General features: G+C 40.2%; 1 protein-coding gene across 9 annotated transcripts in view; it reads right to left on the bottom strand.

Moving 5' to 3' along the window:
* LOC115605576 (transmembrane protein 68-like) overlaps positions 1–24,568 on the bottom strand; it is a 39,903-nt gene that overhangs the window by 5,832 nt on the left and 9,503 nt on the right. For 3 of the 9 annotated variants that reach the window (XR_003990657.1, XR_003990658.1, XM_030480288.1), the window contains exons 1-6: positions 18,312–20,160; positions 17,536–17,866; positions 14,956–15,120; positions 9,754–9,947; positions 7,578–7,638; positions 5,871–6,010 (exon numbers count right to left, since the gene is read on the bottom strand). Coding sequence is in view for 7 of the 9 variants with exons in the window: in XM_030480288.1 (XP_030336148.1) it covers positions 5,871–6,010; positions 7,578–7,638; positions 9,754–9,947; positions 14,956–15,120; positions 17,536–17,863 (888 nt within the window). In the remaining 2 variants the exon portion in view is untranslated. Of the gene's footprint in view, positions 1–1,507; positions 3,828–5,870; positions 6,011–7,577; positions 7,639–9,753; positions 9,948–14,955; positions 15,121–17,535; positions 17,867–18,311; positions 20,161–23,560; positions 23,841–24,568 lie in introns of those variants that run through there. The other 6 variants (XM_030480237.1, XM_030480254.1, XM_030480262.1 and 3 more) reach the window with 6 other exon arrangements.

Below are 24,568 nucleotides of genomic sequence, written 5' to 3'. Positions count from 1 at the left end.
CACACTAAAGAATTTCTTCCATGTATCTAATCTAAATCTACCTTCTTTCGGTTTACAACCATTTCCCCTTGTCCTATCCCTACAGGCCCTTGTCAAAAGTCCCTCTCCAGATTTCCTGTAGTCCCCCTTTGGGTACTGGAAGGCTACTAGAAAGCCTCACCTGAGCCTTCTCTTCTCTAGGCTGAACAACCCCAACTCTCTCAGCCTGTCTTCATAGGAGAGGTGCTCCAGCCATCCGAGCATCTTTGTAATTTGTGTTGCAACTATCATTCATTTTGGTAAGTTCTGAATTTAAGGAACAATATACAAGAGGGCATTAGCATTGTTGATCTGTGCTGTAGAAACACATTGCCTTTGTTGATGGCAAGGACCTTCATACACATGAACTCAACAAAACAAAGCAAGTGACATCAGATTGTCTCGTGAAGTTTCAGCAGACATGTTCTGGAGGATTATCTTAATTTGAATTTTCTGTGCTATTTACTCTCACATAGCAATTCCATGCACTTCCACATTTACTTCTGGTACCGTGATTTTCTGGTGCAAAAATAATACAAAGAAAGCCCTCTTACATCTATGACAAGCTCAGTAGGGCTTAAGCACTGTAAAGCTAACACGTTAAGTGTCACCAGAGCTATCTCTTTCTCTACAGAGCAATAAGATGAAGCAACATAATGGTATACTTGTACAGCAAGTACCAGATGAGCCACACAATTGTGTTGACAATGCTGATTAACGGCTCTACCTTGCATTTGCAATGATTAATTTCATAAGCATCCTAATAACAGATGTTCTGACTGAGCTCTATTATTACACAACAGGACAGTAAATTGGCCAGTAGGAGGTTTGGGTCTTGCTGAGATAATGACAAATACCTGTCAGTACAGCAGTCAGTCTATTTCTACTTCCAAACATATAAATACATATCCTGATTATGCTGTTTGCATGGAGAAACCTGGCATGTCTTCAGCGTATCCACAGGCTAACCAGGCTATCGGCAGTCTACCCTAATGCTGCTAAAATTTCCTTTAAATACTTCTTTCTGACACATAGAAAACCAAATCAGCTAAAAGGAAGCCTGGTCTATAACCTCACTTGTAAGAGTCTCTCTCCAGGTCTGCCCCCTTTTCCAATGACATGAAGTAGGTAATGATTCACATGCCAAATGTGTACAAATAAACCTTACTAGTCAGGATTTGTGACGTATTTTCTGTTGTAGCATTTTAAATATAACTTAAGTGGCATTGCAGTGCCTGTTAAGGCCTCCTGCAGCACTGATTACAAATACTAAAACTCAGACCTTATTGTTTGTGTGACTTTTGTCCTTTGTTCCACTGTTCCCTGAATTATTTTCCCTTTAATTCATTCTTTTGGGGGCTTTGATCTTTCCATCTCTATTCAGACACAAGGCGAGAACTTCTCAAGGATAATACCTGCTGCTCAAACCCATGTCTAAGGCCATGAACTATATTTCATTTAGTTCAAACAGAACACAAAACTTCAGAAGCCCATTCCAGTTACCAGTTTTATTCGAAAGGTGTCTTCTATACATTTTTTAATATATAGAAATAAATATGAAAGTCCTACACAAATGTGAACACTTAAAGAGTATCAATACTGCCCTTTATTTTTATACTCATCTTTCAATACTTAGAGGGACAAAACTACACCGAACAGCCCACATATTTAGTAAAATAAATTTTACAAAATCTCAGATCGCAAATATCCATGTCTGACAGAACCTTCTAGACTGAGTTTTCTTTTACATATATGCAACCTCTATACAAAATATGCTCAGCTGCCTTTGAGAATGTCACAATATAGACTGATGTACATTTTCCTCGAGATGAACAGTAAGAACAGTCATACTCAAGTTATACTCCAATGTAGGAATTTGGCAGTATCACTTTAAATGACATACTGTGTTAACATTATTATTTTTAAAAACATTCCAATAAATTAAAAAGAATACAATATTGCTTTCGAATAAAACCCAAGTAGTTAAAAAAAAAAAAATCAGAATGGGCATTTGCATTCATATAACATGATTCTTCCCCAAGCTTTAAGCAATTTAATTCTACACCACATAAAATGCTTTTGATACAAAATAACATAATAAAATAAGTAAGCTTTTTGCTAACCATAATTTATAGACTCTTTCCCATAAAGTGATGATATTTTTCTAACATAGGACATCGTCTACATGTACTCCCACTAATTTACACATTTAAAAGAGTATAAAGCAAAGCACATGATTAAATGGTGGGAGGAATGGATACTAAATTGAATACAACTGCTCTTTCAAAAGTTGGGTTGTTTTTTTTGCTGTTGTTTCGGTTTTAGGTTTTTTTGCTTTTCTTTTATGAAAATGTCAAACACCAACAATATTGAAAGGAGACCATGTAATAAAACAAACCTCCTTTTGTCCTTCCTGAAGGAATTTTTCCTCATCCCAAAACTAAAGAGTTCCCAGATGCTAATTTAAGAACTGTAGGTTAAACTTGCTGGCAATTAGAAGAAATATTTCCGATATTTCCTATTTGGACAATAAAAGCACAGGCTTTATTTCAGAAAAAATATAAGAATATAATTTACTGTAAGTGCACACTCTTTCCTGTTCATTCAATTGTCTTCAGTTAAGGGAAGTATATAGGATTTCCCTCTCAACCCTGATTTAATAACTTACATAAATAACAGTGTTTGAAGAATATGGATGTTTAACAGTTTACACCTATATTAGATTTAAAAGGTATTTGGGAATGTCTATGCCGTTTTGCAAAAGAACTAGTACTTTTAAAAGGAATGTTGTACTAATTTTTTCTTTCCTTCAAAATAGAAACTTATGAGTTCATGTTACTAAATAGTACTCTTATTTCTGCTTCCTAAGTCTAAATGCTTGGCTCATTCTTTCAAAGGAGAGTTTGCAGATTCACCGAGAAGCATATGGGACAACTCTCTATTCAAGGGCAGATATCCTATATGGCTTGGTTTGGAATAGCAGCTGTGCTGAGGGTTCTCATTCACAGCATCGGAATGATACAGAATCAGTAACAAGCTTCCTTGGTTCGCTGCAGTTCTCTAATCAATTTTCACCCCTCCAAACTCCTTCTGAGCTCACCCAGTAAAACTAAACACTTTCCACCACAGGTTTTGCAGGCATAGCTAGAGGTTCTGGAGGCCACAGAAGGCTGACCATTTCCCAGCAGCACAAGAGTAACAGCCTGAAGAATGGTTTCATAAATGCTGTTCGGCATTAATCTGGCCTCCAAAACCTAGTTACAGTGATAATGATCAAGACAGTAAGACTCTAGCTCTACAGCAGGACTAACATTCAGGTTAAAGAGTAACCATAGGTGGTGGGGTGGGGGGGACAGTAAAAAAAAAATAGACAAGAGACCATGTACATAAAGACTTGCAGTATCAAAAAAAAAAAAAGAACAAAAAACAAACCCAAAGCAAAACACAAAACCCAACACTTTCAAGGTAGGAATGTATTTGTCGAAAACTAAACTTCTGAACTTTGCCCCATTACAAATTATTTGAAGTTTGGGTTCCTGAGCTTGATTCTAGGCAAGGGGAATGGCAAGGGAAAGTGTCTTATGTCTTAAATTATACAGCAGTATCATTAGGACAGTATTTAAAATCTATTATTAGAAGAATTAATAAGTTACAAATATGACCTTAAGAATATTATAACTAAATAGTAGTTCATTCAGAAGACCTTAATCTTCTTTCTTTTGTGCTTGAAATCGTTCCATTAAAGCCCTAAATATATTTCCTGGTAATTTCTGATGTTTTTCTATTAGAGCTTGGAGTGCTGCTTTTGTCTGTAGGGAAAGAGAAAAGTTCTTGGTCAAATTAAGTTTTCTTTGTATTGTTGATACATCAACACAATTTCTAGGTTCTTTTTCATCCCTTCAAGTATCACAAAACTACTGTAAGCACAAAATACTATTTTTCCATATTTAAGCCCACAGAATGTGTTTGTGAGATCACTGCCAATGAACAGAACAACAAATTAGTATAATTTATCTCTGGTATCTGGTGTTCACAAGCTCTATTAGCGACAGGCAACATTAAAATGACAATGGAGTAAATTAATCAAGAGACCTAGATCTATTAAGCACATCAGTGCCTGAGTGCTGTGCTGCAACTCAGAAACTTCAGCCTATGCCCAGGTTTGCACCAGTAACACTCTTCCAGTATGCAGGAACTTTGCTTCTACACATGCTCAGAAACAGCAGTGGAAACACATCGTGTCTCAGCACATTTGGCTTGTACAAAGTAATGAACTCTGCATCCAAACTCCCTAAAGGAGCTGGTCCTGTAAAGCATGCTTAGACCATACCTAAAATACTGCACATGATAGCAGCATTCACTTTCACTCAAAAATGTAGCAGGCCAGGAAGCTAACAGTAGCCATTCTCATTATATAAAAGCCCTATGAGAACATTCAAAACCAGGGCAACATGCCAAGGTTACACTGAGGATTTGCTGCAACCTTCCTTTTTGGACTGGAGAAGCACAGACTACCTGAATTTTTAAGGCCAGAGACAGAACAGAGAACTATATGCCTTTGTAAACCAGTGGTCAGCAAGGGGAAAACTGGTTCTTGGTACAAGCTCCCACTGTTTATATGAAGTATGTGATCAGCTGTTAAGTCCTGGGAGAAGGTTCCTGACCACATCTCTCTATAGATTCGGTCCTAAGTGTCTCTACAGACTTACAATTTCTATTAGGTAAAAAAAAATTAGCTTAATTTTTGTCTATATAATGGGAAAATGCATGCTGTGCCATAGCCTGAAACATGAGATACAACTTTAAAATCACTCTTAACTAACTAGGATTCCAGGAGATTCACATTCTAGGCACCTTATTTAGCAGAATTTGCACATAAGCCAGAAGCAAGAGAGGATGGCACAAATGTAAGATGCTAAAGTATGTTTTAGAGTCATTTAAACACATATTCTTTCCTGAAAGCCAACAGTTCTGAAGTCCTGTCAGACTGTACACCCAAACGAAACAATCAGTTTTCCATAACCAGGGCATACGATGATGCAGATAAATATTTTCAGATGTCATTTTGCAGAGATCTAATCAGAGGGTAAATAGATGAGGAGAGACAACTGAACTATCACCTGCACGGTCAAGAAGAAAAGTATCTTTCTCTGAAGTTTTCAGAATGCTAAAAGTGACCATCTGTGGAGCTTTCAAAAATGGCTGTTTCAGCCCCCTCCATCTGACTGCTCTATCACTTAACTGTTTTATATCTCTGCACTGTGAAACCTATTAATAAACTGAATGAACATGAGGACCTGACAACCATTTCTATAAACCACCTACATCTGAACTAGGGGAACATTCTAAAGTTAATTTGTTGGGTGAGAAATTGGAGGATGTAGAAACGGAAACACACTATTCAAAGCAGTGAAATTATTTACCTTAGTTTTCTTATTGTATGGAATTCCAACAGCTTGTGAACACCAATTTACTATATTTGAAAGGCTTCAGTTAGTATCTTGGTGAAAAGACCAAGAACCAGAACACTTTCTCTGGGTAAAGCACTCACACCTTTATCAACCCAGAGCAGTCTTATCTCACTGAACTTCTTCAGTCCCTAAAGCAAGTTGTTTCTCAAAGCAAATATAGGATGCAGTACTGACTTTAGAAAGCCTAGAACATCTGCAAGGTCTAATAATAAAAAAAAAGCATTTAAGAAGGGCATTCAGAGTTGAGCAAGTCCAAAGCTTACCATGATTCCACCAACTTCTATAACTAGCCCCAAGTGAGAAATTACTTGACAAGAACATTCCAGTGTTTTCTATCATTGCACTCAATATTTTAAATATATATGTGCATATCTCTCTTACCTTTGCAGTTAGTTCCTCTGCTGTTATATTTGGTTCGTATGGAATGGGTTCTCCAATAAATGTACGAAGCTTGACTGGAAACCCACCGTACACAGGAACTATTGGCAATCTAATACGTTCATATAGTGACCTAAGTATTTCTAATGTGAAAAAATTTAGGGGGAAGGGGGAAAGCAGGAGAAGGAAAGGGGAGGGAGGGTGGGGAGGAGAGAAAAAAAGGAGAGATTATTCTGTAATGTTTTTTTCCCCCAGTATGTCTTAAAACCGAAACTGGCTTGTCAAGTAATCCAGCCCCTGACCCAGATTCTCAAACAACGTGTCATCTCAAGTGCTATTTCCTAAAAGCTGCGTTAATGTTAACATCAGACGTGTTTCCACCCTAACCTAGTGTGAAATCTCTCCTTCAAAGAGTAGCTGCAAAGAGAAGGAAGAAGAGGAGAAAAATCTTGTAGCTGCCTCTCTGGAGAGTAAGGGAATGCTACATAATACAGGTTAAAGTTCAGCTAAGTTTACACGTTAGCACAAGAAACTAGTATTGGAAGACTGTTCTCTTCAGCCCCATTGAGGTCTAGAGGATCAGAAATAGTTTTATCTGCCTAAAGGCCAGTCATGCTAAAACACTGAATTGCTCTTTCAGATCACACATTCTTTGCAGTGAAACAATATAAAAAGAGAGAAAAAGGTATTTTGATCAGCTCTAAGAGGACACATCTTCTTCCCCACATGCCACCTTCTAAGCATCTAGCCCAAATGCACCCAGAACAGATTCCTTGCAGAACGGGTGCTAATATTCTCTCTCGTTTGTGATGATTCTCCTGAACACAGCAACAATTAATTGCTGTTTATTCTTGTACAACCTGACGAATATATGAATTATTCTGCGTGCCTACATCTGATGCCTTGGCTTTCTCCATGCAATATATAGCTTTTAATTACAAGAGTAGAGAAGCAAGTGTTTTGCCATGCAGTCCTCTGATGAAGATGATGATGCCATACTCGAGGCAGAACATGTGGCATGGAGGAGACTGTTCAGGCCCTTTCTGTTAGATAGCAAGGTGGAGAATATAAAAAAAGGGGGTTTAACACTAGAAGATCAGCAGAGATGTGGGCATTTAATCATCCCAGAGGTGGACCCTTCAGACATATACCCTTGTATTCGTGTGCTGGCTGGAAGTCTCATAGAGATGAGGAAAGACAGCAAGCAAATGCAAGGTTTTGTAAGGAATGACAGGTCTAGTGCTAAATAGTAAACCAACTACAGATTAAATATGTTTAAACCACTCAAAGTTTAAGTACAGGTAGATGCATAAGCACAGAGCTTTAGGAATACATTTAAAGACATTATGTGTCAGTTGCAAACCCCTATTTGCTTTGTTTATTAACAGACAGCAGAAAACCCAGAGTTGGTCTAGCAGATATAGGCAGAGAAAAAAAGTGCTCTAAATCTTTTTGCCATTTTCCAGCTCCTTTTTCCTTACTTCTGCTGCTTCTGTGAAGGCAAAAAGTTATATGGAGAGTAACTTAGGTGAGCCAATATGACATATAATGCGGATATTAAATCCTAATAACATCTCTGAACTCTACTGGAGAGCAAACCTCCAGAAACAAGGCTGTGACAAATCTCAAATTTATATGGGGATTATTTCTACAGAGATAGGCTAAACACATATGGGAAAATATACTACAAAAAAATAGAAAATATCTTACTTATTCCTCCTAATGTCCTAACGCCTTCTCGAACATTTTGTGTAAACATAGGAATGATGGGCTAGGAGGGAAAAAAGATAATTAAGAATTTAATGAAGATAGCACTATCTAAAAAACTTCTACCTCACTTAAACCCAACAAGCAAATTAATTTCAGAAGTGTTTCTCAGACAAGGACATAGAGATCAAAACAAGAATTCTTTAGTCCTGCTGTGACCTTCTGCTATGAAGTTTCAAGCTAGGGAATACCACGAGATTTCAGTAAGTCACTGTTTCAGCACGTCCATTTTCTCAAAGCAGTCCAGGATTTCAGAACGAGGCTTCTCTCATCTAGCAGTGTTTGCACAGTTGTGATTTAAGTGGTTAAACCTCCCACCTACTTTGCAGTTACACTCAAAAGGAAGAATTCACAGGATTGGGACCCTAAACTTGTCTGATTCATTTCTGCTATGCTGATTGTATTGCTTCACACATGCTGTGTCATATTCAATACATGTCCACGATTTATTTCTGCTGATAAATATTTGGAATTGTGTTGAATATTTCAGTTTTTGTTGCTGTTTTTGAACTTGCAAACAGCTGTCAAGATTTATAAGAACTGGGAGGGGGTCAACGACTACATGGATTTTTTTAATATCATTTTATAGTGTGCATTCACTGTACATAGCATCATCAGAAATACAGAACTCTTTATGGGATTTTCAGACATTCAGATTCTTTCAAACTTTTTTAAAGCATGGAGATGAGCTAGTAAATGAAACTTTTCAGACAGGTATCAAGTTTTTTTGGGGAGAAGGGGGAGGAAGTCTGTAAATAATTCAATGCAACTATAGAGAATAAAAAGAACTGCAGTTGCCTAAACTGAATGGTAACAAATTTCTTCATTCTAGAACCATCTTATCTGGAACATCTTTTGACATAAAGGTAGAGATTTTTTTTACGTACTAAGATGGTTTACATGACAAAAATTCTATCAAACAAACTACTGAAATGAGACAACTTCAAGAAGCTTAAGGTCCCAGTTTTAGACACACCTTTATTTCCATGAGGAGTTATGCTCCTGATTAAAGGTGACTTAAAGTTCATCTTTAATCTAAATAAAGATATTTTCCCCACTTTCAGCCTGCCTTCCACACTGTTCCTATTCTACTGCATCACTCAGGGCTTTTTTAGGGGGGGATGAAGCTGCAACACCTTTGTGAGTGCATAAAGGGAACTGAACACACATTCAACAAAATAAATCTAACTAGTATAATCATAGTTGAATCCCAAGTATGGTCTTTCATATGCTATTACAATACATTAGTAAAAATCTAGGTCTGTTGAAAATATCCTGCTTAAACAGTGTTATTTTCCTCCTGAGAAGTGATACACACTTAAAATTGGGTCTTAAAAGTGTCCAATTTCTGTATAAAATTGAGAGATATAACTAGTCTCTCTTTGACAGTACCTAAATATAAATCTCTTGGTGTGAGACTTACTTTCTAATTAGGTATATGCAGACCTACAGACATATGCACACAAGTATAAATATAGAATGAGGGGGACTCTGAAATCTTATTAAAATAGTTACAATTCAAATATATCATACACTTACATGCCTTTCTCAGTTGGTCCCATATGAATAATCCTATGCCTGCAGACCAAGCACAATGCTATATATTTGAACTGGGGAGACAGTTCACACTAGTGAACAGCATCTCCTGCTGTTGCTGTCTGCCCTAGACATCCCTTACTACCATAAAATGCCAACACAGTAAGTACATAGTGCCAGTGATTCTATGTTGTGCTGGGTCACAGCGTATACTTCAACGATAGGGGAAACAGAAATACTGATGTACAGTTGCTTCCCAACCATTGTCAGGGGTTGAGCTATCAGAATCCTGACCAGGTATGTGTAAAGACAGCACATGCTTGTAATGGAGAAACAGTCCTGGATTTCATCTCTCATTCTTTTAAACTCTGGATTTCCTGACCACACTATTCTTATCTGACTCCAAAGCCTTTTTATTGAAAGCAACAAAATCAGTCTTGAAATGTTATGAAAACAAGTAGATCATACTCATGATACACAACAATGTAACACCAAATATATGATAATCAAAACAGCTTTCCCTGGAAGAAAATATTAATGAGTTAGCAGTCTTTGCTTCTCTTCTGTGACTTGTCATACTTACCACTTTTGCATCGATGGCCACCTGAGCAAAGCCCTTCCGATTACCCCAAATAATAGTATACATTTCGTCACTAAAGAGTGCTTCCCGAACTCCACCTGGGGCAATGGCTATCAGAGAGCCCTTCTTCAGAGCATTGACACATTCTTCTTTTGGTCCATGCATAACTCCATGTACATCAAGTAATATTTTAAAACCTGTAGGTTAAATAATATTAATTCAGAAAATGCTCATTCATAATACCACTGAGTAGATTCCCAGCATGGAACACAATGGCTAAAACTTACTTGTCTAATAACCTGTAACGCCAAATCAAAGATGTTTCTAGAGGGACTGAAGCATTAAGTTCTGTTTATAAATTCTGGTCTGAAAAGTTGAAGATTTAGGGTAAATCTTCAAAAGTAAAGCCAGGTGCCATCTCACAATCAGGACTAAACTGGAAAAAAAAGCAAATACTGTGACATCTTTCATGTGTCCCTTCAAAGGAGTTGTTAAGTTGGCTCTAGCGCACTGGCTCTCTACGTTACAAATCACTGCAGGAAGTGACTCCCTGGTTCAGTCAGCAAGTATCCCGATGGCCTTTCCCACAAAGAGGCATCTGGCAAGCCTGGATTAGGTTTATTCATCTTAGGATCTTAGGTTAAGATTTTTCATTTACTTAAGTTTTTAACTGTAAAGGTACATAAACCTCTCACATAATTTTGAATTCCAAATGCCATACTGACCCTACTCTTCCAAGAAATAGCAGAACATCAAAAATTTGCTTGCAAGCATCAAATGAGCACATACCTGATCAACCAGTCTAATGTGAAACAATAAAACTAGCATAAACCTCTGCTTGCAGGAAATCAGTCATGTTCACTTGCTTTAATAATTTTTAAAATTATGCAGTATTTATGAGTAGTGCATACCAAAATGTGAACTTTAGATGACTGAGCAGTATGGGAAATACTGCACGAAAGGATGCTAATTTTCTAAGTACCAAGAAGTCCAAAATTAATTTTATTCCACAGTCCAACCTGGACTCTGCCCTCTGCCCCAGCATACTCTTCTCTTATTTTCAACAATATTGTGTGTGCACCAATGTTTGAAAACCCTTTGGAGAGTACTCAGTAATGCATTCAACACTTATCTAAGTATGCGCACTATATACAATTCTCTAACTTGGCTCCAGTGACTGTAACATAGGGGCTGTCAGCTACCTGGTAGCAAGATGGCAAGGATGTCATTGTTTTTCTGTGGTTGACCTTTAGGATCACAGACAGAGAGGAATCACTTAGACCACTGAATCCAACCTTCCACAATTGTAGGTAACCACATATGCAGAACATCCAGTCCACAAGACACTTTGCACACCTGTGCATAGAACAGGCAAGAAGCCACAGCTCCTTTCCTCTGCAACATTACAGGAGAGGAACTGCCTTGCATCCCTAAAATCACAGGCAATCTTTTAAAGAGGGCTCCCAGATGACTCTAGGAAGCAAATATGGGCCATACTATAGGAGAGGGTGATGGAGAAGAACAAAAGTGAAATCTCAGTCCTCACTGCATACTTTGGGAAAAGATTTTCTCCTAACTCAACCTTAAAGAAATCCATGTATTCCTGAGCATTACATAGCTAAGAATCTAAAAGAACCAGAAACTACTGGAATGTTTTTTTTCACATGACTAACCTCCAGCTTTTAAAAGAAAAAGGAAAAGAAGAAGCCACAGAACCATATTTCAAATCCTTCTGCCCCCAAAATGCAAGCAACAGAAGCATACATACTATTGATACAGTATAAATTGAGACAATAAAATAATTTCCTTTTGCATCAATGTGAAAGAGAGATGCATTAGCCAATGTTCAACAGGAATCTCCAGACACCTATAGGAGGTCTCCTATTAGGTTAGATTCCTTCCATAAACTGTGTCTTTCAAGATTAAGCAGAAGGGAGAGGCATGTTTGAGCCCCTGCAGGTTCACACATGCCTTAGGAGGCACAGCAACATTTTACAAACACACTCCAGTTAATTGCAGCTAATTCAGGACAGCAGTGCCCAATGCAGCGGATGCAAGGAGACTGCTACTGGCAATTGTATACCGCCATGGATCTGAAATTCAGAAGGATCATTAAATCATCTAATCCAAGTATGTCCAACAGCCCATGGACTGCCCAAACTCATCCCCCAGACTCCCAGACCATTTCTCCTGCATTGAGCATAATAACTTCCAGTTAATTAAAACATCTTCTGAAAAGGCATCCAATTTAATCTGAAGACTTAATCAAGATCAGGCAGTCTTAGTACTAGGATAAAATTATGGCAGTCTGTCTGGTTTGATTCACAAAAGAAGCGACATTTATCTCGGTTGCCAATCATAGATTACTGTGTGGATTTTGAAACACTATCCAGAACATTATCTGGGCTCTTTGGGCTTGTCTTCCAATAACAGCCCTAATTTATTCTCAGAACCAGGGAATTATGTAGGTTGGAAAGGACCTCTGTAGGTAATCTAGTCCAATCTCCCACTTAAAGCGGGTCCAACTAGATCAGGCTGCTCGAGGACCCACCCAGTGCAGTTTTGAAAGTCTTCAGGGATGGAGACTCCCCAGCTCGTCTAGGCAAACTGTTCAGGTGTCTGATCGCCTTCATGGTAAAATACCTTTCCATACATCTAATTACACGTCTGATTTCCTGTGCTGCAATTTGTCTCTGTTGCTTCTCATTCTATTGCTGTGCACCTTTGAGAAGAGTCTGACTCCCTCTTCTCTGTACCCTCCCATTAGGTCACTGAAGACAGCAATAATATATTCCCCCACCCTTACCTGGTACAGACCAAACAAATCTAGTTCTCACAGCCTCTCCTCATACGTTGTATACTCCAGCCCCCCATCAGCCACTGAACATGCTCTAGTGTGTCAATGTCTGTCTCGTACTGGGGAGTCCAAAACTGTACACCACATTGCAAGATGCTGTCCACTCGAATGCTGTAGCAGGACTGACATGTAAAACAGGTATTTGTCTCAACCATTGCTCTCCGTGAACTCAGGATTAATATGTAAAACAGGTATTTGTTTCAACCATTGCTCTCCAAGAGCTATGAACTGTAGCAGGTGTGGCGAGACCATTTACCCCTCAGCAAGAGACTTTATTGTTCTCTGAAGCAACTTGTGGATTCAGCTCTGTTGATTCAGCTGCGCATCCTTGCACAGGGAAGAGGCTGGGATGTTTCAGTTCTGATAAGCAGACTGGAGCGTCCTTGCACAGGGAGGAAGCTGGGATGCTTCAGTTCTGAAATCCTGGCAAGAAACAAAAAGCGGACGGGAACGTCCTTGCAGGAACAAACTGTATGGTCAGCAGATACAAAACCTGCAGAAACGCGCAATTTACAGATGCAGCCCATGGCCGGTCACAGTTGTTGCACAATGCTGGGGTAACAGCTATCTGATCGGCATCTGGACACAATGTGGTATTAAGGACCGCACGACTACCAGCTAGTTGGAAGACTTCTCCCACCGATCCGGACAACGGGATGCCATACGACTCTGTGGTGGTAACTTAACTATTTGACTCTGACACTCTATCTCTCTCTCCCTCCAAATCTATCAATATACTGCTTCTTTCCTTTTTTTTCTACTCTTCCTCTTTTCCTTCTTCTCTTTTTTATTTTTTACAAGAGTTTTAGGTAATAACTTGTGTTCTTTGGACATTTGGCCTTGTTTGTGTCTTAATTACACCTCGCAAGATCCGAATCCTGTTTGTACCATCCACTGTCCTTTCCCGCAAACCCACCTTTTTCCCAGGGTACTGTTGCATGTGATGTGCATCTGGGATGAAGCAAACTTCACGATTGCATTTGCTGAACTTTGTGATGTTTCTGCCAGTTCATTTCTGTGAAGGCACTCTGAATACCAGCTCTAACCCCCAGTCTATTGACTGCTCCCCCACTTTGGTATCATCGATGAACTTCCTATGAGCACACTCCAGCCCCTCACCCAGTATTGGTCCCAGTATCAATCCCTGAGGAAGACCTGTAGAAACCAGCTGTTAGCTAGACATTGTACTGCTGAACTCAGTTCTTCGAGACCTGCCATTCAGTCAGATGTCTCTGCAATGCTACTAAACGATATTTGAGAGACTTGTAAGTATACTCACACTTAGAACCTTATTTTAAAGCAGAAATTGAGAAAACCAAAAAAACTCCCATTTGATAAACAACCGTATATAAATATTAATATACACAACATAGAGCCAAATATAAATTACGGAATAGGTTACATTAGTCAGCTGTATGCAAAAGATTTGATAATCAACTGACAAATCCTAGTCCGTTGGCAAATGCAGTTGTAGAGGCAAAGTCATGCTGTTATCAGCATGAAAAAGTTGTTTTCAGGGATTAAGGCTGAAATAAAACTATACTGACAAAAGGACATCTTTCTTTGTTTCCACTAAAAGCATCAGTGCACTACAGAACACTCCTGTAAACTTTTAGTCACAAATTGAACTTGGGAAAAGAACTAGGTACTCCGGTATTTTACACACACAAAAACCAAACCCCTCATGTAATTCATTTCATCAATCAGCAGTGTTTTTCACTAGGCCAAAAATCTTGTCCTAAACATATTTTTCGATTTCTTCATGCTTCACCTCATGTTTTACACAAATTTGTTGGACACTTCTACAGCACTCCTCCAAAATAAGATTCTACTTGGAAGAGTCTTCTTGTGGGCAGGTTCTACTGCCAATCATACTCTACTGCGTGGGTACAAAAATACATCGTCTCTCCAGACTATTACTGTCAACTTTAAGGACACTGCTTCCAAACAGTTTGCTTCTTAATCAGGTTACACCACTCATTCTGCCTATTTTAACAAAAAAAGAAATATCTTACTTGGATGCTTGCTACCAATTAATACAGAGACAATTGTTTCTCCTATAATCTCCTCCTCTTTGTTTCTAAACACCCTAGAGTTCTTGGAAGGTGTTGCCCAGCTTAGAAGTATGACCCATCCTTGCAAGGGCCAGTCTCATAAACTCATTCTTGTTTGTACAGAGCATGCTAGAGACAGCTGTACCTCAACACTTCCACTAAATTTGTCTGAATGCCTGTTGAGAGCTGTGTTCCTGTGGCACAATTTTTATTGATTACACCATTAAAAAAAATAAAAACAATAAAAGAAAATTAAAAGTTCTCAATCTCATTGTTTATAATGAAGTATGTTACCTGGTAATCTAAAGACGAAATGATCAGCTACTACATGGCAGTATCTCTTCTTTTGTATAAGAAGTCTAGCCATGAAATAGACACAATCTGCAGGAGTAGCTCCATGATAAAACACAATAAGCCCTGGTCCTTCAGGAATATTTTCAGCACCATGAAGTTCATAACCTGTTAGAAGATAAAGGCATAACAGATGTCACAGTCTGATACAATTCTACCCCAAAGAAACTAACTCACGGCAAGTTGCCAAACTGAAATCAATAGCTATTGAGAAGTAGTAAGAGCAAAGCGACCACTAAAAACTCAAGAAGTGACTTGCAGTATTTACTAAGTTGCTTTGACAGGAAATACAAGTTTAATTTAAAGCAGAAGAGTCACATTTAAAGAAAGGAGAACAACAAAATAAAAATTAAAAAAGTGAAAACAAAGCACCCAGTCTCACTGTCTTGAAGTATATAATTTTTCCTTATTTTTTCAGTTCGCTGTCTTCAAGGCTGCAGAGTCCTCCAAATCGATCATTCAAGAGAAATCACAATCAGGATTGGACAGGAGATGCAAAACAACTATTTCAAGCTATTATTTACCTTTCAAAGTTCATTGCCACCAGTAACTATTTAAGAAGATGTGATGTGACAACATCCATTTACAGGTCTCCTTTTACTCCAGGGTATGAAGATTATCTTTGTTATTTCTCTCAGAGTTATACTTGTTCCATTTTTCCATTACTAAGTACTAAAAGCTGTTAGGGGCTTTATATGCTTAATTGAAATATACATAAACACAGACAAGTTTTTTACTGAACTTACATTTCTAATTAACAGTGCAGAATATATTCAGTTAACACAAAACATCAGAATGCATCAGTATAGAACATTCAGTTAGTATCAAGCAGTATTGTTACAGTATCTTGTTTGTGTTTTTTAAAGAAATAATAAAAACCAAACAAACAGAAAACCCCAAACCCTCTCACTTCTTCCAAAGTTAGTAAGGTCTGCAATTCCCATTCCAGTGAATTATATTATTTTTAGTCCTATAGGCACTTTTGACTCTACTCCCTCTATTTTTCTTTCTATACCTGTGGAGCTGCAGCATATTGCAAGCACAGTGAACCAAGTGATCACTGACTGTGATCCATGCCAGCTGGTCATAACCAGAATGATACCTACATCTAGCATTTACATAATATATATATAAGTTACATGATTCACATACCACTTTGGTGTTTGGAGCTTTTTGGGTTTTGGGTTGTTTTATTTGGGGTTTTGGGTTTTTTTTCCCAATGCTGTGAAATTTCAGGAGAGAAAGTTCTTCCTATGATATATTGATTAATCAAGTGGGAGAAAAAATAATCACAAAATATTTCATTCTTTAGCAAAAGAAGTGTATAGAGAACATGGAAGCAGCTGGCAGGGCAGAAAAAAAGCCACAAATGTCAATGAGGAACTGGATAAGAATCTTTTCTGTGCAAATAAAAAGTCAGACCTTATAAAAAGAAAAAGTTACTAAGGATGAAAAGAGCCAAGGCCTTAAAAAAAACGCATTTTCTTACGAAAAAAAAGTAAATAGCTTTTTATTGTGAAGTGAGCATTTTAAGCTCTTTGATGTAGCTGTTGATTTTGATCTAGTGTACTTTCCTAGATTTGAAAGTTACATCTTAGTCTTACAAAGCCTATCTGATACAGCCGCTGCACCATCTGGTTATCAATGCCTTGCAAACCCACTTCCCTTTGACTAGAGAACAAATAGAGATGATTTTCAAGAAGGATTTGTTCTTTATGTAAATTGCTCTTAAACATCTCTTTCTCCTTTAGCTGCATCTAGCTGAATGGCTCTGAAAGAGGCTTATGATTTCCTTAGAAAGAAAAGCCAAATCATTTATTAAGTCTGTCTTTACAAAGAAATAATAGTAGAAGGACAAGGAACAGAGCCCTTAGTTTTGACATTCTAATAGAGAAAGTAGTTGTCAAAAATACATAGAAAGAAAATAAAAAAGTAGAGTTCTGTAACAGTTTTAGGCTCTAAAGTTAATTTGAAGTAGCAACTAGTGAGTGAATTGACACTAAATTCTCCTTTTAGCCATCATTTGGCATTACATGCAAAAGGCTGGTTAAGTGCAATTAAATTATGCTAACATGTTAATAACACACTAGCTATCAGGAAACTGGCCTTTAACTTCGAGTGTTCACATATTGACTCTGAAATAATATAGTTAATTGATTTAATTTTTAACATAGCAGACATTTCAGGTCCTCCATGAACGAGGAAATCCAAGAGTAGTTATAAAAAATAAAAAAATAAAAAAATTTAAAAAATGCATATATATTCAACTGGATGAAAGATCTAACTTTGCAGCAGCAAAGGAATAAATGCATAAGACAAAAAATTTTACATCCAAAAAAGTCTCAGTGGCTTTTTTTCTCCCAAGCACCACTGGTGATCATTGGTAAAATGGGAAAATAATTCGCCTGAGTTTCAGATTTCATGCAACAGCAGCACAATCAGATATATATACTGATAATCCTGAAAGGTAAGCCAGGAAGAAGAGCTTCAGTGGTTTTTAATCAAACATCAGATCTCACTTACCATGCCATATTCTTCCATGTCCATCCCATAGGGTAGCCAGCATTTGTTTTGCGCCATCCCAAAAATCATTGGAATAAGCTTCCTTTAGTTCATTCTTCCTTTTATAAATATGAAGAAGGAGAATGGAAGTGTAGAAGAGGATGACGAGAACTCCTGGTAGTAGAAAAACAGCTAAAAGTGGAAAAAGCACCCATAAAAGGTAGACTGCATAACTCAGATAATCTTCAATATGCTCCACGCCAGTCCATTCTCCCAGTATGTAAGTCAGGCAGGTTAAGTAGGACATAGGCATCGGTCCTGCAGCACAGGATTCATTTCCACCTATCATCTCCTGTTTAATTAAAAAAAAAAAAAAAAAAACAACAAAAACCCAAATTAATAAATCCTCAAACAAGACAGACGTGCCTATACTGCTTAAGCATACAAAAAACCTCTCTGATGCATTTTATTCATGTACCATTTACCCCACATGCCAGCAGCACCTATTAGAAACATAATGGTTCACATGCAAAACTTTTACTTGGTTTTCTTTAATCCTTTTCTTCTGCATAGTGGAAATGCTGACAATTCTAGTTGAGAAAGACAGTGCAATTGCTTAATCTCAGGCTAAGATTTGATCTCATTAAAAACATTCGACTGATGCAGATCCAGAACATTTATACTGTTACCAACAATTTATACAGTTCTACACAATAGACAGTACATTCAAAACCTTCTTCCAAGCACTTACTACAACAGGGAATGGCACAATTTCAGATCCAGTGCTATAACAATACCTACTGAATACTTCTGCTAACTACAAGCATACGATGATTTAGGAAGAAGATGGTCTTAAATAAATATCACTCCTGGACAGATCTTTAACGGTACCTGGAAATTTATGAATAGTGAAACACCAAGTTCAATGCGCAACACAGAGAGACAGCAGAAAGGACAAGGGAAAAAGAATACAAAAGTCCTTTAAAAGTTTTAACTGCTCTGGCTTTACTGTACCCCTCCTCTCCAGCACCAGCTCCTAAGAATTTTCAGGACTAGACCTCTCTGGGCTGGAATTTCAGGTCTTCTGTAATTCCAGAGCAACACTTTTTCTTAGCTTTGTAAGATTTAGAGGAAAACTTGCTATTCACTTCATCTTACAAACATGAGACAACTTGTATGCTTGGGTATCTTAGCTACAGTTCTAGTACATCATAAATAATACCTTGTGGGAAAAAACTATCCTAATTTCGAATAAAGGTTTGGTCAAGACTTGAAGTAACTGTTATTCAACACTGATAAGAAAAACATGTTGAAACTATAATGAAGGCTTGTAGACAGAAACGGATTAAGAACAATAATTTCTGAAAGAATCTAAGCTTAGAGTTTTTGTGGTTTGGGTTTTTTGGGTTTTTTTTTAATTAAAATGTGACTTAGAGCATGTTTGATTACAGAGTTCTTATGCCTAGAGAGACACATCTATCACTCCTTTACTCTAGCTCTTTTCTTGCAAGCAGTAAGTGACTGAAATTCAAAAGATAACTTTGCTAGTACTATCAGAACCGTAATGATAGCACAAAAATGACAAAGAAGATCAGTTTTACTCCACATTTGCTATGGGATGTTGAAACATGTGCTAGAGCAGAACTCATCTCACTTTTCTGACAGTCTCAATTTTTCCTCCCATCCTGACAGAGCAAGGATATTCCTTTTCCTTCTGTTTTGAAATCAGCCTCTACCCGCATTGCCCAAGTTAAGCCCTATTGACGAGAAGAGGGCTGATCTTGTGACAAGGACTTTGCTCCCATGATCCGTGCTTGTTCCACTAATTCAGGCTTACAACATTTTGCTCCTCAGTATGTTCCTGAGGACAATGTGAAAAGAAGCTGATTTATCCTCAGCGATGTATAAGCATGTAGCACTAGTGAGAAGCACTTCACTGATTTCATGCACGTGTGTTTGGGGGTGTGAATTAGGGGGGAAAGGACAGGAAAAAGTGAGTGTGTGGGAGAGCAAGAGAAAGCTCCTTTTCATTCCAGTCACCAGAGCTGAAGTCCAGAACCTGTCAAGCAGCAAACACCCACAGCAAGTATAAGAAACACAAGTTGTGACACCAAGCAGGATTTAGGAGTAGCATTCAACACTACGATATTTATCAGATTGTTATGCCTGGACTTCTCCAGCAGTTCCACCTACTAGCTAGAGAACAATACAGATCATGGGTTATGGCACAGAAACACTTTTCAAAACTCAGAGGTGCTTATACAGCTTTAAAGATGACTTACAGTTATACTCTCCCATCTATTATCATTTTGCTTATGCCTTTCTCCAAAACAAAATCCTCATCAAGTAAATTTAACATCCTGTCCACACACGTCAGCCTTGCAAAATACGACTTGTCCTTTTGCCTGTAATGTTAAATGCAATACCTCAAATGCCATCATCACTGTTTGTAGGTTGCATATTTATGCACTAACCTGTAACAGAAATTAAGATCTGACCTCCTCTTTGCTGCCAGCCACAGAGGTAACCTCTAAAGTGCTGCCTTCTCTTAGGGACAGTCAACTCCATTCTGAACAATGCTGTTTCCTCATCTTGAAGGAATCATAGAATAATTTATATTAGAAAGATTCATTGGACAGCACTTGTCCAACCTCTTGCTAATTAAGGAGTTAGATCAGGTTGCCCAGCGCAATGTCCAGTCTAGTTCATAATATTTTCATGGATGAAGATCCCACTGCTTCTCCGGACCCCTAGTCCAGTGCTTTATCACCCCTACGGCGAAAATGTTCTTCCTTATTCTAGTTAGAATTCCCCTTATTGCAATTTGTATCTGTTGCTTCATGTCCCTGTGCTCAGAAAGGTCTAACTCCCCCCCTCCACCCCCATATAACCACTCATAAAGAGCAGCAGTTAAGATCCCAGGCTGAGCACACAGAGCTACCTCACCTTCTCCACAGACACCATGTGCTCCAGACACCTAACAAAGTTGGTGGCCCTCCTCTGCACCCCTTCCAGTTTCTCAGCATCCTTCTTGTATTGTGGGGCTCCAAACTGGACTTGTGGTCCTAAATGTGCTGAAGAGAGGGTAATAAATACTTCCTCGATCTAATGGCTGTGGCCTTGCTAGCATAGCCCAAAATGTAGGTAGCCAACCTCACTCATATTTGACTTACCGTCCACCAGATAAAGGCCTTCTTCAGGCCTTTCTCTCTTGTAATTTGCTCCCTATGTAACAGGTCCAGCATTTGTTCTGATCACCCATGATCACATGTTCTGATCACAGCCACAAAAATACTCTGTATCTAAGTGATGTATGTTACTGCCACACTGAACACACTAACAAAGATAATAGCAGTGAAGAAGGGAAAGCAGATTCTGTCTCCATGATCCAAAAAAGCACAGGATGCTCCATATTGAGTAAAGGTCCAACATAGTTCATATACGCCACTTTTGTGGTTTGAGCCCAGCTGGTAACTCGGAACCATGCAGCCGCTCGCTCGCTCCCCCCTCTTCTTCTCCCCCACTCCTGGAGGGATGGGGAGGAGAATCGGAAGAAAGTAAATCCCACAGGTTGAGATAAGAACAGTCCAATAACTAAAGTATAATACAAAATGACTACTGCTACCACCAATAATAATAATGATGAGGGAAATAACAAGAGGAGAGAATATAAAACTAAAAAGGGAAGGAAAGGGAAAAAAACTATAAACACAAGTGATGCACAATACAATTGCTCACCACCCACCAATCGATACTCAGCCTGACCCAAGCAGCAATCTGGCAATTCTGGGTAACTCCCCCCAGTTTATATACTGGGCATGACATGCTGTGGTATGGAATACCCCTTTGGCTAGTTTGGGACAGGTGTCTTGTCTCTGCTTCCTCCCGGCTTCCCCTCCTCCCTGGCAGAGCATAAGACTGAAAAGTCCTTGATCGGAGTAAGCATTACGTGGCAACTAAAACACTGGTGTGTTATCAGCGTTGTTCTCAGGCTAAAGTCAAAACACAGCACTACACCAGCTACTAAGAAGGAGAAAAATAACTGTTACAGCTGAACCCAGGACAACTACTAACAGATATTGTCATTTTGGTCTGTTCCAACTTTACAGCTGTCTGCCCAGAGCAGTTACAATTACAAGATAAAGCAGCACAGTCTTCTAGAAACACCAGCATGTCAATCTGATTAGGACCTCATCCAAGCAAAGAGAGACTATCCTGCCCTCCTTGTCAGAGGTTTTCTGACATCAGTCACCATCCAGATCTAAAAACTTCAATGGAGTGCAGTACTACTAAGTCTCACCCTTAGCTGACTTACAGGCAGAATCCCTCTGTAATACGAGCATATCCTTAAACAGCTTGCTTTAACGGACATCACTAACACATTTCCTGTTGTGCAGCTCAAAGTAAAAACTTCTAAGTTCAAACTTCCTAATAGAATATCTTACATACAGTTTCACAGACGAAAAAGATGCAATTTGTCATTTGACTAATGATGGTGCACACTGACTTATGCTTATGCTTAAGGCTTTACACTGTCAGTGAAGTGGAAACAAGGCTAAAATATAATTCCTTTCACTGACTTCTAGCACATGACCCAGAAAAATCCTTAACTAAACTACTACAGTAGTCTTCAGCTGTTGTGCACAGACACTGGGTTAACTGAGCCCCTACTAATCATGCTAGAAGCAGCAATTACAGCAAGCAACATATACTGCTGTAAATTCTTCACTATGAGGGTGGCGGGGCACTGGAACAGGTTGCCCAGAGAAGTTGTTCCTGCCCCATCCCTGGCAGCCAGCTCGGATGAGGCTTTGAGCAACTTGGTCTAGTGGAAGGTGTCCCTGCCCATAGCAGGGGGGTTGGAACTACTTGAGCTTTAAGATCCTTTCCAACCCAAACCATTCTGTGATTCTATGATTCTATGAAACCACGCACAGCGCAATTTTAGCATGTGTATGAAATGTGTAAGTTGAACCTCTGGAGATGTCACTATCCCACTCAGCTCTTGTCAGGCCACACCTGGAATACTGTGTTCAGTTTTGGTCCCCACTATAAAAAAAGGATGTAGACAGGCTGGAGAGGGTCCAGAGAAGAGCCACAAGGATGATCAAGGGTCTGGGAAGCCATGTGAGGAAAGGCTGAGAAAGCTGAGTTTGATCAGCCTGGAGAAAAGAAGGCTCAGGGGGACACCTTTTCACCATGTTCCAGTATTTAAAGGTGGCTACAAAAAAGACAGAGACTCCCTTTTTACAAGGAATCACATGGAAAAGATGAGGCAATGGGCACAAGTTACCCTGGGGACATTCTGGCTGGGCACAAGAGGAAAATTGTTCATCAAGAGAACAATCAGCCATTGGAACAATCTCCGCAGGGATGTGATGGATTCCCCAACATTAGATGCTGTTAAGATCTGGCTGGGCAGGGTGCTGGGACATCTTGTCTAGACTGTGCTTTTGCCAGCAAAGGTTGGACCAGATGATCCTTGAGGTCCCTTCCAACCTGGTGTTCTGTGATCTCCAAACTAGAAAGACACTGCAAAGCAACAGCTACGACGTGCCCCTGCCAACATAAACACACTGCTTTCCAGTGCATCAGCCAGTTACGGAGAGTGCTTCTCCCAGAGTTAGCAATGCCACCACAAACACAAAAAACATACGACCCTGATAATCCCGCTCACAACACCCTCAACCGCAGAGATCCCGGCAGCCGGAGCGTGGTTTCGCTCTTGTTTCGAAGCGGGCGCTGGCCTACTCCTTGCTTCCGTGACAGCGGGACACCGGTTCCTTCTGCAGGACGCTGGAGGGGGACCGGGTTTCCCTCTCCTGCGAGGAGCACGCAGCCCCAGCCTGGCTGCTCCAGCCGAGCGCCCCGCGGCCCCGCCGCTGCCCTCGCATCGCCCCGCATCGCGCCCTGCCCGTACTCCCCGTCCCGAGGTAACTGCAGCAAGGCCCCGAGCTCGGCGGCGGCCGAGGCAAGCCACCTCCCGCCCCGGGACCGGCGGCGGGGCCAGGCGCGGGGCGGGGACCCGCTGGCAGCGTCCGCTCACCTTGCCCTGGCGGCGGCGGCTCCGGTTCCAGCCCCGCGTCCCTACCGGGGCCTGGTTTTACCTCTCCGCCCGCCGCCCCCGCGGAGGCCGGGTGCCCGCGGGGCGGCCGGGCTTGGGCGGCTCCCCGCGGCGGGGCGCAGGCGGGACGGCACCGTGCTGCTCGGCGGCGGCGGCGGGGGGCGCGGGGAGAACGAGAGTGGCGGCGGAGAGGAGGGGGAACTCCGCGCCGCGGGGGGCGCGGGAGCCGCCCGGACCGCGTCCGCCACGCACCGCCCGGCGCTTCCGGCGGGAGCGGAGGCGGTGCGCCTTTCCCGCGAGCGGGCGGGCCGACGGCGGCGGGGCAGAGGGGGTGTCCCGCCCGGATGTGCTGGTTTTCAGGGTTTGGGTTCTTTATGTGGTGTTGTGACAGAAATGCTAGAAAATACGTGTAGCACGGGAGTGATCTGATCCGCAACTGCAGTTTTGTTCGTATGAGAACAAGCTCTGTTTTCAGTAATACAAGGTTGTAGCTCTAGTTTCTGTAATACTGCTCTAAAAAGAGTGAAAATTTAGAAGGGGGCTCAAAAATAAGATTATAATAACCTCTCTTTATGAGCGGTATTATAATGTTTCTGGGGAAAATGGGGTGTTTTTTTATTATTAGAAAAATCACCATCTTGTATGTCCTTCAAACCCACTCACATTTCTCAATAATAGAATAGAGGAATGAGTTGGGTTGGAAAGGACCTTAAGACCATCTAGTTCCAACCCCCCTGCCATCGGCAGGGACACCTCACCCTGCACCAAGGCTCTGTCCAACCTGGCCTTGAACAGTGCCAGGGATGGAGCAGCCACGACTTCCTTGGGCAGCCTGTTCCAGTGCCTCACCACCCTCAAAGTACATATACACAGTATATACCCTTATATCTTCCTTATATCCAACCTGAACTTCCCCTGTTTAAGTTTGAGCCCATTCCCCCTTGTCCTATCACTACAGTCCCTGATGAAGAGTCCCTCTCCAGCATCCTT

The sequence above is a fragment of the Strigops habroptila genome, chromosome 1 (genome assembly GCF_004027225.2).
Source record: "Strigops habroptila isolate Jane chromosome 1, bStrHab1.2.pri, whole genome shotgun sequence".
Lineage (NCBI taxonomy): Eukaryota > Metazoa > Chordata > Aves > Psittaciformes > Psittacidae > Strigops > Strigops habroptila.
This window is presented reverse-complemented; position numbering and strand designations above follow the sequence as displayed.